The following is a 12,283-nucleotide window of genomic DNA, read 5'->3' as shown; positions in this document are numbered from 1 at the left end:
CTAACCCCGTGTTTGCCTACTGGTGGTGGTCAGAGGGCCCGGTGGCGCCAGTGTCCGGCAGCCTCGCCTCTGTCAGTGCGCCCCAGGGCAGCTGTGGCTACAATGTAGCTTGCTATCGCCAGTGTGTGAATGTGTGTGTGAATGGGTGAATGACTGAATGTAGTGTGAAGCGCTTTGGGGTCCTTAGGGACTAGAAAAGCGCTATATAAATGCAGGCCATTTACCATTTACCTGTGAGGTAGAAGCTGAGCACAGCTGCAGCAGCACTGACGGTCTGTGTCCTCAGAGAGGCGGCGTGGAGAGGATGAGGAGGGAGGCGCAGCTTGCCGCCATGAGGTACGACGAGGAGCGGCAGAAGAACCGCTCGCTGCAGAGGGACAACGTGAGCGGACACGCCAAGGTACGAACGGTACCAGTTTAACTGGTGACGGCACGTTATTGATCGCTGATCAGCTGTTATTGATCGAAACTCTGTTGATGCTTTTCAGCATAAAGCAGCTCCGAGTCCCACGAAGGCCAGTCCTGACACAGAGGTGAGTCTGTGTGTGTGAGCGTGTGAGTCTGTGTGTGTGAGCGTGTGAGTCTGTGTGAGCGTGTGTGTGTGTGTATGTGAGTGAATCTGTGTGTGTGAGCGTGTGAGTCTGTGTGTGTGAGCGTGTGTGTGTGAGCGTGTGAGTCTGTGTGTGTGAGCGTGTGAGTCTGTGTGTGTGAGTCTGTGTGAGCGTGTGTGTGTGTGTGTGTATGTGTATGTGAGTGAATCTGTGTGTGTGAGCGTGTGAGTCTGTGTGTATGTGTGTGTGAGTGAGTCTGTGTGAGTGAGTCTGTGTGTGTGAGCGTGTGAGTCTGTGTGTGTGAGTCTGTGTGAGCGTGTGTGTGTGTGTGTATGTGTGTGTGTGAGTGAATCTGTGTGTGTGAGCGTGTGTGTCTGTGTGTATGAGCGTGTGTGTCTGTGTGAGTCTGTGTGAGTCGGTGTGTACCTCTTTGTGAACAGGTGTTGTTAAATGATGTAATAATAATAATTCGTGATTGGTTTGATGGAATCAGAGTCATAACGTTTCACTTCCTGTAACGATGGAGGCGTGTGATTCACTTGCTGATGATTGGTTGGCTCAGAGGTAAACATGGTGCTGTGTGAGGCTGACAGAAAAACGCCGGCGAGTGTGGGCGCGATTAGTCGGTCGGTTTTTATCGGCACGTGCGTTCACTTTCAAACGTCTAACAAAGATAAATGAAGACATGGAGGTCAAGGGTCATCCTGTCGGGGTCAGGCCTGTCTCGTAAGTTAACCCCGCCTCCACAGCCCATGGTGACCCAGGGCGACTCCCGCTCCCTCACTCGCTGATCTGTCCCATCTGACCGGTGCTGAGAGCTGAGAGTGTTTCAAACTGTGGAGCCAAGCACGCATGACCTCTGACCTCTGACATGGGAGCAATGTGGAAAATCGTTTTTGTTCCAAATATCTGAGAGAAAACGTAAAGCTGCACGACTCAGCAGGTAACGATCTTCTAATAGCGATGGTTATTAGAAGCTCGCACAGTGAGTCTAGCCCCGCCCCTGTTTAAACCACACCCCTCATTCGCCACGCTCTCACCTGTATGTTAGTATTTGTTAATGTGTTTGTGTGTCTGTGGTGTCTGTTTGTGCGCTCAGAACGTCTACCCCTCCCGACGCTCCACCCACACAGACGACTCCGCCCTGTTCATGGTAAGAGTATGGCCCCACCCCCAACAGCTACTAACTGATTTTCAGAGCAGGGTCGCTCGGGTTTGTGTGCAGAAGCGTTTGGAGGACAAACTGCGTCCGCACTGCGTTTCCTCATCGTGCTGTTATTTTGTAAATATATTTATCAGCTGCTCAGTGTTGTGGTCTCGGCTCGAGCGCGTGAAACTCGTCTGGGTGTAAATATGTTTTACGTGGTTGATTATCGGGTTCGTTTTCATCTCGTGGTTGGCTTCTCGCCGCTGTATGAACCACCTGAACCGGCGGCATGGTCAAAGTTTTGATGTCGTGACATGGAGGAGCTCCAGATCAGTGACAAACTTGAATGAAGGTTAAAGGTCGAGGTGAGAAACGAGCTCTCATTTTAGCGTTACGCAGACAGACGTGTTTCTCTCTGTGGATCACTTTGACCCCACGCTCGATTGCACTGGAGCCGTGTTAGCCTGTGTTAGCAGAGCGCTCTTATTTTGAAAAAGCACACAAACCCGAGGGATTCTGAGGACTGAATCAGCATGAACACACCTGTCCACCTTTCCTCTAAGCCCCACCCAGCACCACCTGTCCTTATCCTCTCCCTTTACCCCTTTCCTATCTACTCCTCTGGGCTCTGAGTGGCTACTGTGACTGTGGTGATGACATGTTAGTCTATAAAGGGTCACACGGCGCGTCCATAAACTGGTTTAAACTGGTTCAGGAGTAACCCGAGCAGCAGCGGTTACTCTCTCAGGTTCAGTTTGGTCTCTTTTCAGCATCTACTTCCTGTCACATGGTGATGTTTGTCTCCGCCCAGCAGAGACCCTCGTTGTGAACTTTAGTTTAACAGTCTGGCCGCTCTGCTTCTGTAGCATCATCACGTGTCAGCTGACCTCATTGTTCTCTAAACATCACCGACGGTGACGGCGGCGCTCGCAAATCCTTAGAAAAACTTTATTGTCACAGCCAGGAGAACAAACACTGATCGTCTCACTGGAGCTGAAATCGTTGGACCTAGAGGTGATTAACGCTGTGGGTGTGTCCCGTGAGCATCGGCACTTCCTGTGGAGAGACTGAGGTGGTAAAGTTTGTGCGACGCGTTTCCTGAACCTGCCGAGCTGTCGGAGCTTAAATTCACTGAAACAGACGATGAGCTGAAAGCACCTGCACGTCATTAACACCTGAATCTCTGCATTAACTACTTCTTCTTCTCTTCTTCTTCTTCCCCTTTTCTTTTTTCCTCATCTTCACTTCCTCCTCAGTTTGATCCTCCCCCTTTCTTTTTATCTCCGCCCTCGCCACCTTCCTTCCTGTCTGTCTGCGTGTCTGTCTGTGTGTCAGTGTGTCCTGGTGTTTGAGATCGACTTTGACACAAACACGATAAAGAGGCGACCTGGCTCACACAGACAGGTGACACACGCCTTCCACGCGTCCGTCCCTGCTGGACACAACGTTCACTGACATCACTGCTCTTCCTTTCTTTTTATTTGGCCCCTCCCCTGTCTGTCTGTCTGTCTGTGTCTCAGTCTGTGGCTGGACTGTCTGTAGACGGCTGTTATTCTCACACTTCTGATAGCGCCACCTCCTGTCTGCTGCAGGTACTGCACTGTGCATGCTGCACTGTGTCCGCATGCTTGACCTTCAAAGTGAGGCAGTTTCTAGGAGGCGGAGTCAGCGGTTTGTCGTTACAATATTTCATTAGCAACACCAGGTGTCACTGGGCCTCATTCGCAAACCTTGGACAGGTAAACGTGGGACGGTCCTTTGAGGTGTCTCGCTGCACGTCGTTTCTCTTTGGTCCGTTTCAGTTTGCAAAAAGTCGAAAAAACCAAAACAAACGTGGTGATGTTAACGGGGCCGAACGGCGTTGGACATGGCGACAATCGTAGACCAGTCTTCTGTCAGGTGCTGCCTGTCTGCTGACTTCCTCCTTCTCTTTCCGTCGGCGCTCAGGTCTTTTTCTTTTCGTTTTTCCACGAGTCTCAGGCTACGTCCACACGTACCCGGGTATTTTTGAAAACGCAGATTTTTCTATGCGTTTGCGCCTTTCGTCCACACGTAAACGGCGTTTTCGGTCACTGAAAATGGAGATTTTCAAAAACTCAGTTTTTGCGTTTACGTGTGGACGAGGTAAACGCAGAAAACGCAGTGTCAAAGGTGTGCGCCTTTTTTGACGTCACACTGTGCGCCACGTTGTTTCGGTGAAATGAATTTCTACAACACTGTTACTGTTACTCTGCAGTGTTTACATGCGTACACACACACAGTTACTGTCCCTCCACACAGACGACTCAGTTCTGCTTCTATGCCCCATCTTTGTTTACTCTTTCCCACCGAGGCTTCTAGACTTCTGATTGGCCAACATTTCTACACGGCTAGAGATATAGCTGCTGTTCCTAGCAGCGTTTTCCTTCGTGTTTGGCTTTTATGTGTGAACGGGATTTTTTTGTATAAACGAAAACGGAAAATCTTCATTTTCAAAAATACCCGTGTACGTGTGGACATAGCCTCATTGTGTTTCAGTCCGGTGTTTTTAACCGCTGCCGTGGAAGCCGAGCGTCCTCTGGCGTTCTTTCTCATTAAAGTGAGAAATGACTGCGATTCGCTGTCGTGTTGTTCATGTTTCACGTGTGTGATTTTGCTGACGCGTGTTCGGTGAATGAGGCCCGGTGTCCACTGCAGGACGTCCCAGTTACAGACGTCATTTCACTGTTTCAGGAAAGAAGTGGTCTCGGCCCCGCCCCCAGAGCAGCTGTTTTTGTTCAGTCACATGATCAGAAATACCTGTGAAGAGTACCTGAGTGATTCCACTGAATGTTAATCAGTATTTTACCTGAAATGACATCATTAGCGTTGACACACCTGAGCAGCCTGGAGCTAGCAGCACACCTGAAGCTCGCTGCCTCGCACTGACCTCCAGGTGTGTCCAGCTGTGTGACTGTGTTGTGTTGTCCCACAGGGTGAGGACCGAGCTGCTCTCTCTCCTACAGGTAAGACCGACAGTTTACCGAAGCCCCTCCCCTCCCCAGTGTTCGCCTGCCTCCCGCTCACACCTGGATTTTCTCTTCTTTCAGCCAATCAGTCGCCGTCTTACCCCAGCTCGGGGGGCGTGGCCTCCTGTCGAACTACCAATGTGCGGCCAGAGAGCTTCCTGTTCCGGCTCGCGCAGAGGGAGGAGAAGAGGAAAGGTGAGGTCCTGTGGGGGTGTGTCCTCAGCCTCACTCACCTGTCAGGTGTGCTCTGTGTGACTGCTGTTCCCTCTCTGTCCTCCAGGTGACACCTCTGCTCCTCCGAGCCAAGAGGAGGCTCCCGCCGCTCCTCCTCTTGCTGCAGAGGACGTCGAGGTGGTGGAGCAGCTCAGGAAGGTGCGTACCTGGACTCACCTGGGTGGGTTACCTTGTTCACAGGTGACTGATCAGCCCTCTCTCTCCCTCCAAGAACATCGAGGCTCGTCTCAAAGTGTCACTGCCGAGTGACCTGGGAGCAGCCCTGACGGACGGCGTGGTTCTCTGTCACCTGGCCAATCACGTGAGGCCGCGGTCCGTCCCCAGCATCCACGTCCCCTCCCCTGCCGTGGTGAGTAAAGTGTTAATGTGTGCGCTGCTGTTCAGGTGTGCCCCGCTGACTGTCCCGTCTGCCCGCAGCCCAAACTCACCATGGCCAAGTGCCGCAGAAACGTGGAGAACTTCCTGGAGGCGTGTCGCCGCATCGGAGTCCCACAGGTACCATGCACACCTGAGCGATGAACGAACAACAGCAAATCCAAATGTTCCCCATCAGTCCTCCTGCCAGACGAGCCGATGCCTTTAATGAAACGGGGCCCGCTGGGGTTTTTATTGAGAGTGACCTTTGACCCCGGCTCGGAGATTTCAGACACGGGTTCGGCCTCTGCTGCTGACGCTGTCATTAAATCTCAGTGCGATCTGCAGCACGCCGCCATGACTGATGGGGCGGGGCTGGGTAGTCATAAATACGCGTGCGGTTTATCATAACGAACCAACCAATCGGGCTGGACGACTGATGGTGAAGTTTGAAGTTTCTTCTTCTACTAACGCCTCTCTTCCTCTCTGTCATCGTCCCGCCTCTCATCGCTCCCTTCCTCCTTCCGTGCGTCTCTCCTCTGTTCTTCCTCCACCGTGTCCATCTCACCCAACACGCACGCACTCAGGACCATCTCTGTTCAGTGGGCGACGTCCTGGAGGGGAAAGGGGGCGGGGTTTATGCCACAGTGGAGGTGCTGCTCTCCATGGCTCCTCCCCTGGTCAGCCTGTCCCCTCAGGTCCAGCTGGCCGGCTTCGCCCTCTTTTACCTGTCTGTCATGTCGGTGCTGTGTGCCATTTATGTGCACCTGGCGCCGCACGTCTGATGCCGAGCGAGCCGAGGGCGATCTCGCCAAGTTGCACGCAGCGGGCGTGAATTTATCCCAGCAATGTCCCCCTCAGAGTCTCCGTTCACCACAGTGACGCAGGAATCCTGCCCTGGATCTGTCGTAGTACTGCCACCTTTCAGGTTACGTTAGTTTAGCACAAAAACTGGGCCGAGGAGAAGAGCCTGGCTGCGATTGGTCCGTCTGTCTCCTGACGTGTGCAGCGGCGTCTAGTCTGTAGACACGCCCATCTGCGGGACCTGACGCTGCTCCTGAGGCTCTGATCCTGGCCCTGTAGACGTGTTCAGGTCAAAGGTGAAGACTCAGATCAGCGTGGGGCGATGCTCGCCACTCGAGTTAGAGCGTCTGTCATCGGCCAATCAGCTGTGGGCTCAGAGGAACATCCGAGCGAGTTCACTCCAGCAGCTGGATCAAATGCTCTCCCATATGCTTTGAAATCATCCATAAGCCGTTCCTCTCTCACCTGTACAGGTGTGCGTGTCGCAGCCTCCTTGCTGATTAACAGAAACATTTTCTGCTGACGACGATGAACATCCAGCCCCCCCCCCCCCCCCCCCGTGACCCTTTGAGTGACCGATGCTCCGCCCAGTGGGCAGGTAGAAGGCGTGAGGCACAGCAGAGTTGAGTGTTTGAGCCAGAGGACCATGTGACCCCTCAGTCGGACCTGGACGATCCCCCAAAGCTCGCCCTCACGCTCGCGTCCTGCCTGTTGGCGTTCTGCCCCGTGCCTTACGTTCCATTTTTTACTGTTTGAAGTGTCAGCCCCTCCCATCAGAAACACGTCTCCCTGGAAACGACCTCTGAGCACCACATCAGCATTTCACATGTGGTCTGATGCCTGCATTGACCTCCCGGGTGGCTCTCCGGTCGAAGCGCAGGAACCTTCAGTGTCACCTGTACCGAGGCTCTGGAGACTCCTCCCACTGCAGGACTAGCAGCAACCCCCACAGGTGTGCAGGGTCAGGACACCGACCTGTGATGGCCTCGCCATCGCTCTTATGTCTGTGACGGTGGAAACTCGAGCAGAACAAAGAGGCATCCTGCAGTGGGAGGGGACTCGGCCTCAACGTGGGCGGGTTTCCTGTGGCTCCAACCGGCCGGAGCACGCCGAAGCGTCACAGGATGGGATTGTTCTACGATGAAGAGTGAGGATGAGGATGTCTGAGTGTTTTGTAGACCTGTGCCTCTGCTCTGTTCCTTTTAGAGCTCCATCAATAAAGTTCAGTAAAGCCGCTCGACTCACTTGTCTGTCTTTCAAACACACCTGGAGGTCTTTGCCTCCTGATTGGTTTGTTCCATCGATGCTAGCAATGGCCGCTTCATCCTCTTCACAGAGACCCGACATCAGGTAACACAGTCAAGGTGTAAACTGATGTCAGCACATTAATTTCATGCTTCATACTCGCCTGCAACCCACCGACACTGGACTGGTGTCCTAGTGGAAACCAGCTCCTGCCACTGCAGTCGGTCCACTGGTGTGGCCCAGGACACCTTAGCAGAGCTTCTAGCACGCGTGTTGTGAAGATGACGACAAGGCAGTGCCTTATTCTTCCTCCACCAGCAGGGGGTGCTCCCCTCTCTGTAAGCATGAGTGCGTGATCCTGATCCGAGCTTCCTGACAAGTTTGTGCTGCAGTCGCTGCTTTCAGGCCTCACTGAGCTAAACTCGGAGGTTATTGTTAGTCAGGTGATCGATTATTCTCAGTGCTGATAAACTCCCATGTTTCCTAGCTGTGTGGAAGGTGTGCTGATTGGTGCGTCACCGTGCAAATGTGTTGGAGTTTAAATCTGTACGTGTTTGATGGCAGCCGGCTCAAAACTGACACCTGCCGCTGTGGCACTACACTTCCCATCCGCCTCTTACTTCCTTCTGTCTCCGCCCCCGTCTTTGGCCCACAGCCTTCTGTTCAAAGCTCTCTCACCTGTCTGCTTCCATCTGCACGCCCCGCCCCTTCTTTCCTCCTCCTCCTCCATCATTTTTGCCGTTCCTTGTTTTCATCCTTGCGTTGCCATGGTTTCAGTTATTTTACCTGTTGATTTCGTTTTCCATCCGTTCCCCCTGCCCCTCGCTGTGTCTTCTTCTGTGGTGTTTGTCTGTGCAGAGTCAGTTGTGCCTTCCTCTTCACATCCTGGAGGAGCGAGGGCTACCCCAGGTGGCCGTGACCGTCGGCGCCCTGCTCAACCTGGCCCCGCCCCGACACTCCAGCACCACAGCGACCCCCACGACGCCATCAACCCCACCGGGGCCGTCTGTCACCATCTAGCCATATTTGCACCCCATTTGTACCAGCCAATCAGAGCTAAGCGTCTCTTAAAGCCTGCATGATGTCATCAGAAAGTGTCCGAAGCTCCTGCAGCAGGGGGCTGGCACCGACATAATACCACAGTGACGGGTTCTGAGCTCCTATTGGTCAGTGCTGTATGTATGGAAGCCCATTTCGGGGGGGGATGCTACCCAATGACCTCGGCTGAAATGAATTTTAAAGTAAAAGATGAATCGAATATTTAAGGTCGTGTCTGAATGACAAAAAAATATTTCACAGGTGAGACCTTCAGGCACCTCATAGGTGCAGGTTCAATTCCCCACGGCCACTTCCTGCCCGCTCTCTGCTGACTAATAAAGGCTCAGCGCCCCCAAAATACAAAGTAGAGTAAAACGTTCAGACGTTTACAGCAGGTGTGTTTCCATTTGTGGGCAGAAATGGGCTTCCATCCCACCTGTGCCGTCGCTCTGCAGGTGAGGGAGTGGCTGATGGGCAGTGATGGAGACGAGTCGAGCTGAACTGATCTTTACTCTTGCTGCAAGGTTTGTTAGAAATCAGCTTCTCACAGGTGGAGGTTTCACTCTGGACCTATTACACTCATCACAGATGACAGAGCCGCAGAGCAGACCAGATAGGAAGGAGCAAATAATCTGACCAGATTTTAATGCTGTACCTGGTGTAGGCGGAGCTAATCTACTCCATCTGCTGATTATTACAAGTGATAATAATGAGTGCCCTCACCGTGAAACCACATCTGCTTGTGTTTGAGCAGCGGTCCAAAGGAAATCCTCCACGTGTGACAAGGCGAAAAGATAGAAGCTTACCACCTTTGACCTTTGCCCCCTGAGTCTGAGGTAAAGAAGGTAAAATGATCCTCTGATGTCAGAAAAATAACCCAGAGGCAAAGTGGGAGGTGGTTTATTCTACTTGTCAAGTTTTCTAACGGGTGAATCCATGCAGTTCAACATCTGTGTGACATTAGTTCTACATGCATTTGGTTACCTGTGTAGGCGGAGCTTAGAAACTAATATGCATAATTATTGAGCCAGTGTTAAACACAGACGACTCAAAACCATAAAACTCTGTTAGGTGGATCGTTCTGCTCATTCCAACGTTAGCTCTCACAGAGCGGCTTAGCATGAGTCCCCATCATCTTGAGCCTCAGCTCAGCCGCTGTCTCACACAAGCCGGTTTAGCTCCTCCGCCTTTAAACGTGCTTTATTCTGATTGGCTGTATCTCACAAGCAGAAGACTTGAACAACAGATGGGTGGAGCTTTTCTCTGTGACATCACACAGATCAATGAATAGAAAAAAACCCTCATAATTCCCAGTAGCTGCAGACACACTGAACTTCCTGTTTAACATGAACATTTGCCACAGAAACAGGAAATGAGAAAGGGAAAAGCACTTTAATTTAAAAAAAAAAAAGTATTTCATGTTCTCAGTAACATCTGATTGATCAATAAAGTCTGAAACTGTCCGGTCTGCACACTGAGATGCAGTTGCAGTGCTACTAAAGGCTAACGGAAGCTAACAGCAGTTTTGTTTTGTTTAAATAACACTAATGTATCTTGTGGCTAATATAGCTTAAAGTTAATATTGGCAAAGATAAACTTATTGTAAGCTACATTTAATGGCTAGCGGTGACCTAGCTAAGATGAGTGTGCTTAGTTTAAAATAATAATAATAAAGAGAAAACTATTCCCAGATTACCCATCGCTAACAGTGACGATTCTGAATTTGCTTCAGTCTGAAAATGTAACTGACTGTTAAGGCTAACACTATTAAAACAGAGTAAATGTGTTGGATCACGCTGATCATGCTTGTCATGTTTGCAGAGACACAGGCTGATACTTACGTAGCAGTCTGTTAACAGAAACCAGCTAGCTGGAAGACTAGCTTGAAATAGGTAGCTATAAAAGTATCGTGATGAGTTCAGACTTAACATGAACTACAGCTAGGAAGTGGCCTAAGCTAACGAGTAAGCAGTAGTCTAAAATTGAATAGACTCTCTGCTATCTCTGGGTAAGACTATAATAAGACTAACTTTATGAACTGTTAGATAACAGTACTTAATATTATATATGTGACACAGTTAGCTTTAAAAATACTGACATTTCAAAAGTTCCGTAACTATTTTAACATGGCTACCTGCTGAAAAAAGCTAACTCTAATGGTACTCTTATGTCGAGCTAACCACAGAAGGTAGCTAAGATAAAGTCAGGTAAAGCTAACAGCTTGTTTCTAATCTGAAAACGGTCGACGATCGCTTAGTTTATAGCATGATTGCTAAATGCTAATGTTACAGTAGTGGGTTTGATCGTGCCCAGTATTGTCAAAGAAATTATTTATTTTTCCTTTTTGTTTTTTTTTTATAGTTTATTTAGTTTTATTTATTTTTTTATGCTTTTAGTTTTGCTTTAGGGGGCGGGGCCTCTGCCAGTCTTCCATTGTGGGGCACTCACCCAAATGTGAGCTACTTGCTAACAGTAAATAATATCCCAAAAGAAGCAGCAAGGACAAAGTGTGGTTCAGTTTGGCTCTGTTCGTCTCCAACTGTCCTTATTATGGTAAACACCTTCATCTCGCCGCTGATGAAGAGGAGGATGTCGTCTGTACAGTTTTTACTCATGTCCTTGTGATTTAGGTCAATCATGTGACCTGGCTTTGTGATCACCTGATCAGACCTTTGTCACGTGTGCAGCTGAAGGCGACTGGGTGGTTTCTGTTGCATGCTGGGACATTTTTCACCTTGTAAAGGTGGCCCGACTGTTGTGTACAAATATATCCTGTAAATAGAAATTTACTGATGATGCTCTGTATATGAGGCCGAAACCTGGGTGTTACTACGACAACAGAGATGTTTGTGTTGCCATGTCAACAATGGGGGGAGGGGGGGGGGGATTTCTTCTCCTGTCAGTGAAGTAAGCAAACAGCTGCTGTACTGTAATTTTATTTATAAAAGTTCGTCTTGACAACAGTGATCAAAGCAATACCTGCTCAGCGTCTCACTCCAACTGGAGCTCCAAAAGGCTCCAACTGCACAAACACAGTCAGGAGGTGCAGCTCAGGTGAAGCAGACTGCTAGCAGCTACAGCCGCTTGTGTCACCATCCACCTGTCAGGCAGAAGCCACACCCCTAATAATGCAAACAGGTGTCATGAAGGGGCCAGACCCTTTGTGTATCAGGCTGTAAACATGTGTGTGGGGCTGACTCACTGCTGCCTCTGCTGGACATTAGAGGAACTGCAGCACACATCCTGCCATCCTACAGTGGGCGTGGCCTCTGTGTACAGTGATGTCATGAATCTGAGCTGCTGCTGCTTCACTAACCGGAGGAGAAGACTGTGTTTATAATTTAAACTGTAAAGATGAGTAAAGGGGGCTGGTGCTGTGTTCAGGTGGCGTAGGACATCAGCATGCTGACACTACACTAAACACTTGCTGAAGCCTCACTTTGTTTCTCAGTCACCTGAACAGAGCACAAGAGCACAACTTGAACAACCTGAATTATGACAAGTAGGCTGGGCCCCGCCCCCTGAACCACCTCCACCAATCAGCTCATCTTAACTGGACTCACCTGAGATCTGAGTGAACCTGATGGGGACAGGTGTGGTGGCTTAGAGGTTTCAGAAAGGTGATGGTGTACAGATGTTTTCTTCTTCAGGCGCTCGTCTTGTGGCAGCAGCGGGTCACGTGACGTGGGCGGCTGTTTTTCCACTTGTGTGTTTTTGCTGTTTCAGTCATAAAATAAATAGAATGTGGCTTTGATGCTTTTATTGTCTCAACACCGCACACAGGAAGTGGTGAAAAACATGTGGCCAAAAAACAAGAACACCATCAGCTGATTGTGTTCATACTGTAAATGTTTCCTATGTTTTCTGTTTTTCTCTCCTTGGTGGTTTTTGTTTCTGTGAATAAAGTAGAAATATTTGTCACA

General features: G+C 50.1%; 1 protein-coding gene across 4 annotated transcripts in view; it reads left to right on the top strand.

Annotated features, from left to right (window-relative positions):
- lrch3 (leucine-rich repeats and calponin homology (CH) domain containing 3) overlaps nucleotides 1-12,283 on the top strand; it is an 18,438-nt gene extending 6,155 nt beyond the window's left edge. For 2 of the 4 annotated variants that reach the window (XM_014410829.4, XM_014410826.4), the window contains 9 exons: nucleotides 287-400; nucleotides 489-533; nucleotides 1,651-1,704; nucleotides 4,652-4,682; nucleotides 4,767-4,880; nucleotides 4,966-5,057; nucleotides 5,131-5,268; nucleotides 5,337-5,414; nucleotides 5,861-7,317. In XM_014410829.4, coding sequence (XP_014266315.1) covers nucleotides 287-400; nucleotides 489-533; nucleotides 1,651-1,704; nucleotides 4,652-4,682; nucleotides 4,767-4,880; nucleotides 4,966-5,057; nucleotides 5,131-5,268; nucleotides 5,337-5,414; nucleotides 5,861-6,058 — 864 coding nt within the window. In that variant the 3' untranslated portion in view covers nucleotides 6,059-7,317. Of the gene's footprint in view, nucleotides 1-286; nucleotides 401-488; nucleotides 534-1,650; nucleotides 1,705-4,651; nucleotides 4,683-4,766; nucleotides 4,881-4,965; nucleotides 5,058-5,130; nucleotides 5,269-5,336; nucleotides 5,415-5,860; nucleotides 7,318-8,180 lie in introns of those variants that run through there. The other 2 variants (XM_014410827.4, XM_014410828.4) reach the window with 2 other exon arrangements.

This window comes from Maylandia zebra, linkage group LG14, assembly GCF_041146795.1.
Source record: "Maylandia zebra isolate NMK-2024a linkage group LG14, Mzebra_GT3a, whole genome shotgun sequence".
Classification (NCBI taxonomy): Eukaryota; Metazoa; Chordata; class Actinopteri; order Cichliformes; family Cichlidae; genus Maylandia; species Maylandia zebra.
The sequence above is the reverse complement of the archived record's forward strand: the minus strand, read 5'-3'. Positions and strand labels throughout refer to the sequence as shown.